The 6,582-nt window shown below is 43.7% G+C and overlaps 2 protein-coding genes across 2 annotated transcripts in view; both read left to right on the top strand.

The window, feature by feature from the left end:
• Positions 1-934: 934 nt before the first annotated feature.
• LOC306973477 (uncharacterized protein) lies at positions 935-6,236 on the top strand (the record flags this gene model as incomplete). The annotated part of the gene is made up of 3 exons (XM_079570401.1): positions 935-1,182; positions 4,699-4,996; positions 5,938-6,236. The coding sequence occupies 3 exons, from the start codon at positions 935-937 to the stop codon at positions 6,208-6,210; spliced, it is 819 nt and encodes a 272-aa protein (XP_079426527.1). The 3' UTR covers positions 6,211-6,236.
• The window catches only part of LOC306973824 (zinc finger MYM-type protein 4-like), a 26,174-nt gene continuing 24,321 nt past the window's right edge, over positions 4,730-6,582 (top strand). The window contains exon 1 of the mRNA XM_079570858.1: positions 4,730-4,748. The gene's annotated coding sequence lies outside the window, so the exon portion shown is untranslated. The remainder of the gene's footprint in view (positions 4,749-6,582) is intronic.

Genomic DNA, 6,582 nt, shown 5'->3' with positions numbered 1-6,582 from the left:
GAAGTACTCAATATTCTTACATAAAAGTGCAGATACAGGACTAACATGTACTTCAGTAAAAGTATCTGATAACACAAGTAAAAGTATGAAAGTATGTATTGTAAAATGTGCTTTATAAGTTCAAAGTATTTAAGAGTTTAATGCAGGATTTTTTTTAAACCATTTGAATCAAACCAGGTCTAAACAAGTAAACCACAAACTCAGGTCAAAAACAGGAACTAAACCAGGTCTAAACCAGATCTCAACCAGAACTAAACAAGGTCTAAAGGAGCAAACTACTAAACCAAGTCTAAACTGGGACTAAACCAGTTCATAGGTCACTTTGGGTTAAAAGTAAAAGTATTTTATTTTCAATTCAAAAATGTAGTGGAGTAGAAGGTACAGATACAGGCTCTAAAATGTAGTAAAATAAAAGTATTCTTCATAAAATTTAAAGTAAATGTACCTATGATTTGTACTTTTTACTTCGTTACTTTCCACCACTGCTGATTTCTAAGTGGATTGGCAAAAACTATCAAATTTGCTCCAGGTATTTTCCCCATTGTTTTCGCCGCATCTCCATTCACGCACCACCTGCAGACTGCGCGTGTAAGACGAGCTGTCCACGAGGGAAAAGAGATAGACTTTGTCAATTGCTGTGTCCTCCTAAACTAGCGCGCGCACATGCATCTTTTATGGACATGCAACATTGATGTCTGTCCGCTCGCTGCTGCCGCCGGTCCCCCACACGGGAAGGAGGCTTGGGGCCGATAATCCCGTCTCGTGTTGTCAGTTCAACCCCTCTAGGTACACAATAACAGATCCAGGTCCATCCGGGGGCATCGGTTTCTTTCACTAGACATGCTATCTCCAACGAGAAGGCGCGCCTTTCAACTTCACTTGGACGCAGACACAGACTAGGCTATACTTTTACGCGTTTTGGATAATTGGCTAGATGAACGTTCCCAATGGCACGGAGCCCCCAGCAGCGGTGCTCGGCTTGGGGTTGGACACGGCGGCAGCAGGAGGAGGGCTGCGGCTGCACAGGCAGAAAAACGGCAGCAGTGTTTCGGTCCAGACGTATTTGATAAACAGCGAGGCTTATCCCGCGCCGCCTCCGCCCACAGCTGTCGGAGCCCGGGTGCGACTGCCCGCGCTCACCGCCAAAGGCCCGCGGAGGAAAAGCGGCATGGCTCGACTCAGGTGAGAAATGGACAGGGATTAAAAGTTGATCGGTGGTGTGGTCAATGTCTATTCAGTTTTATGTGTACGCACTCAATTGCATTTGGATATTGGTGCTCGGTATAGCCAACAGAAATGTTATGCGTATTTGGGGTAAAGCAAAGGAATTTCTTTTCAGCTTAAAACATGCAGAATAATGGCTCATTCAACTTTCACCAAAGCCAGATCAATAGCAATAATATTCAATGTGAGTGATCAGAATCAGATGGGAAAAAAAGTCTGCCTGGGAGACCCTATAGCAGCAAAGACCTGGGAGTGAATTGTCCTGAGTCACGTGTGAACTTGCTGCATAGTATATTTAGATTAGTGTATTTACATGGTTCTCCACCAGCTTCTGAAAGCGCTATATTTAACTTGATTTAGCCAAAGCTGCCCTGGGGCTGACTTGCAGAAATTGGCACCCATTCTCTGGCTCTCTCTCACACACTACTAATGGAATGATCAAGAGAACGAAGACCACATATGCAGTTTGGTGTAACATGGAAGGATGGACTTTATATCTAAGTTACTGATTAAAGTTGAGGTAAACTTTATTGATCATAATGACTACGTACAACAACACCCAACTTTTAGACCAACCACTTTAGATATGCTCCAAAAGCATCCTAAAAACAGGACTGTTCCAGCCTTCTGAGGAGACTGAGGTCCTTCTGAGTGAACACGCCTCTGCTCAGGACTTTTTATGACTCTGTGGTGGCCTCTGCTCTCCACTACGCTGCCATGTGCTGGGTCTGGGCAGCACAGAGCGGGACAAGAACAGACTGAACAAGCTGGTCAGGAGGGCCAGCTCCGTCCTGGGCTGCCCCCTGGACTCTGTGGAGGAGGTGAGGGACAGGAGGGTGTTAAGCAAGCTCACCTCCATCATGGACACCTCCCACCCACTGCACGGGACTGTAGAGGAGCTGAGCAGCTCTTTCAGTGGCAGACTGAGACACCCTCAGTGCAAGAAGGGCCTTCATCCCCACTGCTGTCATGCTGTACAACAAGACTGTAAAGTAAAACTACGTGGAATAATCTCTGTACACAAGGCAACTCAAAGCGCCTGCACTAGGACTGTAAACTTACACGGCCAATGCTGACATTTTGATATTCTACATTTTATAGGCTGTTCTAATTTTATGTTTCATTATTTATACTTTTTTGCCCCTTAACGCTTTTTTATTTGTTGTATATAAGACGCCTCTATTTACTGCACACTTCCTGTCTGCTTTACACAACCTGAGTGTTTCTTGAGAGCTGATGTAACAAGTGAATTTCTCTATTCTTTCTCCAAGTATCTTACACAATTGATTGAAAAAATGTTGCTGTTATTTTTGCAGGACAATGAACAGTGGAACAAAATACATGTGCCTTGCCCAAGGGCACACTGACGGCACCTGGACCAAAACCGTAACCAAGCAGTTCAATCTGATTCCAGGTCTGGCTTGTGATCACTGATACTCAAGCTGCTGTCACTCGTCTCAACTTTTAATTTCAGTAAAAGTGGCTGTCACTTTTGGCTGGCTGGAATTACAGTCTAAGTGTTTCCGGTTGAGCTCACAGTATGACAGGATTATGTAGCGCCCGCCTCCCGTGAGCTGTGAGCACCGCGCTAAAATCTCAGGCGTGAAACCGATACGTGTCCGACGGAGCCGACAGCGGTGGCACATTGGCTGAACTCGGGACAGAAATCCGAGAGAACACCTCCCTCGCTCCCACATCACTATTTGATGGGCTCCTCTCACCCGGATGGCACAGTGTTAAGTAACCATCAGCAATTATCAGCAATATCACCGGCCAGCATTCACTTTTGTTAGTATGTCCTACTACAATCAATACATCTGATTTGTTTGGTCTCAAGTTCAGTTTTTCTCCTAGTGTTTGCGTATTTGCATTTTAAATTAAAGGGACGAGATGCAAGTTGGTAATTTTTATACTCACTACTGCCACCTCAGGTCTTATGCATAACTGCAGTTTCTATGTTAAAGAGGGGGTATTATGCTTTTTTCAATCACATAGCACCAGTCTATATCACACTACAATGATGACGAAACCTTCTGTTGGTCTGTAAATGCAGTAAATTAGAATAACTGCCTTGTATAAAATTGCTCTCTCAAAATGTCTTGAAATAGGCCTCTGTCTCTTTAAGAACCTCTGACCCTTTCAGACACGCCCCCTCCACACTCTGTCTGTGGCATCAGTGGGGAGGGGGTTCTGCTGAGGAGCAGTGGTTGGTGACTTGGCTGGTGACGAAAGCTCAGAGGCGTCTCCAGGAGGTGGGGGCGTTCCTAGGAGGACTCAGGCAAAGCTATCTCTAAAATGGCCGCCATCAGAGTTTTTACAGATTACTCAACAATACGTGAATGTGCCAAGGCAGCACTTAATGAGGGAATGACATAATAACATGATGTAAAGCTTGAAAATGTCGATTTTGCATAATGCCCCCCCCCCTTTAAGCCTTTTTGAGTGACAGTGCAGGATTTTAGAGGCAGTTGTAGTGAATAGGTCTGGGCTCATTCTACACATTAGGACATGGCTGGAACATGTAGGGGGAGGAAAATACTTAATTTTAACATTTTTAAACTCTGTATAGTCCCTTTAAGCTCCACTTTGATATGATATTCATATGATCCATGATACAAGGTTTGTCAATGGTTTTACTGCACAATACAGAGGTCTTCAAATGATACAGGAGTAATTAGGGCCAACAACTTCATGTCTACTTTCTCTGCAAACTGAGAACTAGAATCCCAGCCCTCATCCATTTCATTTCATTTATTAATTTATTTGAATGGGACAGCGCATATTAAATAACAGAGGACTAGTGCTGTAAATATGCCGGATTTAGCTCATTTCCATCCGCAGTCCTGTGAACCTTCATCAACCTGACAATAGAGAGCATCTCTGCCGTTGGATCCTCCAGCACATAGGGGGAGCAGCGAAGATCATCAGCTCCCCTCCCAGCTCCATTCAGGACATTTACTCCACCTCTCTCACCCATAATCCTTCTACACAGTCTCTTTGTATCTCCGGGCCAAGTCCAGCTGAATGACTGCCAGGAAGCTGAACTCTCTCCCTTCCCCTCTCCCTGCCTCTGCTGACATCTGCATTCACAAACCATGGTCCTCTCCAGCCCCCATAACAACACAACATTCTGAACAACAACAATAACACCATATTTAAAGGCTGAAGTGCGTAATATGGTGAAATTGTAGCGAACTAATGTAGAACTAATGTCAATAATATTAATGGGTATTGTTGCAATGTCCATCCATCCATTCATACATCCATTTTCTTCCACGTTATCCGAGGCCGGGGCGCGGAGGCAGCAGTCTCAGCAGAGATGCCCAAACTTCCCGATCCACGCACGCCTCCTCCAGCTGTTCTGGGGGGACACCGAGGCGACACCAGGCCAGCTCAGAGACATAGTCCCACCAGCGTGTCCTGGGCCTTCCACATTGCAATGTCTGTTAAATGTGTCTTGTCCTCTCTCTACAGCCTCAGCGAGCCCTCTCTCTTCCCTCACAAAGACAGTGTCTTATTCGGAGGCCGGTCCAGTGTCCGTCATCCTGCTCTTCTCCATAAACGGTCCGTTGCCTCCTCCTCCTCCGCGTCCTTCCTCAAACCCTCCACCCTGACCCCCAACCCCCCGCTGCCGCTGTCCCAGGACCCCCTCCATCCCCCGGGCACATCTCGGCCGCTCTACCTGCACTTCTCCCAGTCCATCCAGCCCGGCCTCAAACCTAAGGTCACCCGGAGGCACTCGCACAACCCCACGACTGAGATGCGTTCACGGGTAATTTTACTTAGGTTTAAGTAAAAAGTAGTGACCCAAGTAATTACTGCAAGAGTAAAAAGCTCCTTGACTACTATGAGTGAAAGTCTGATTTATGTTTCAACAATGACACAAATTATGAGAAACCAAATTCTGAAATTCTGAAAAATAAAATACATGAAAATGACATCATCACTTACAGATTTACTCACAATGGAAGAAGTGACTTTTTTCAAGTAAGAAAACACATACAGTATTTCTTCATAATTATTCACGTAGAAGTAAAAAAGTACAGAAAACAAAAGTGCTTTAAGAACTACAGATATTTCAAGAGTACATGTACGTGGGCAATTGTGGAGCCCCTCGAAAATTTGATGCTTCTTCTCAAGAGGCATTGAAGTGATGGATATATATTTAATATGTCTGTACTGAAGTGGACCATCCTCATGAAAAAAAAAAAAAAAACACAGTGTCTTCTCAACACAGATACATTTGGTATTTTCAGGTAATGGTATTTTTTATTATTTATCATAGTTTTTCATACATTTTGTGATTTCAATCATGATTGTTGACAATCAACAAGTATTTAGACAAAAGATTACTATGGTGCGTCTGTAGAGCAAAACAATGATCAGATTCACAGACTTTTAACATTTATTGTTATTATGTAATTTGTAATTGTGTAATATCTATATTAATCATATGCACTCATTTAATTTCATAAAGAACAAATGAAAAAAGAGAAGAAAGAAAAAAACTATTATTTCTTAGTTAATATTAATAATGAAGGTTAACATTTTTGTTGGGTATTGGGTCTACAAATTTCCCAAACTCATCTCGCCTTTATGATTATAACGTCACCTCTATCATAAGATTTCACTTTTCACATAAATCTGACCTGTTCCCCACCTCAGTATTCAACTATTGAACCTAATGACCGACTTTTACCTCTTATTTCCCAGGTTTCCCCTCTGGGTGAGCCTCTGTCTGTCGTGGGTAAGACCTGCCTCCCTGTGTGTAGTCCCCGTGCCGCTCCCACAACTGTCCCGGGACCCCACAGACCCCACCTCCACGTGTTCCTGCCTTCAGAGGCCGAGGGCGAGGACAGCGAGTCCGTGGACGAGGGCTTCATGGACGAACTGGACATTAAGATGAGTTCCCTGAAGCTGCAGCAGGGGGCGCCACAGACTGTTGCCCTGCAGTGCAACAAGAAGAAACTGTCCTGTACACAGTGAACCAGGAGTATTTTACACCTAGTGTGGGACTGGGTGGCACAAAGCACGAAAATTCACTGTTTCCTCTTGACTGGTTACTATATTTTCCTAAAAGTTTTCAGATTGTGTTCAACATGTGCATGTGAGAGAACAGAGCATCTATAAATATGATTTGTTTCACCAAGACTGTAAAAAATGACCGAGATGAAGGTGTAAAAATACAGAAAATTTTACTACTTTACTACTTTAATACTTTCTCATCTTGAACAAAATGAGATACAGTTTTCAGCATCTCATTTGAAACAGGTTCCTTGAGTAATATTCAGACATTTCCAGTGTTATTTACTCTTCAGTATTTTGTTGTTTTTTTAATCTCCGCCTGACATTAATGTG

The sequence above is a fragment of the Gobius niger genome (assembly GCF_951799975.1).
Source record: "Gobius niger genome assembly, chromosome: 14".
In the NCBI taxonomy this organism is placed as follows: Eukaryota; Metazoa; Chordata; class Actinopteri; order Gobiiformes; family Gobiidae; genus Gobius; species Gobius niger.
This window is presented reverse-complemented; position numbering and strand designations above follow the sequence as displayed.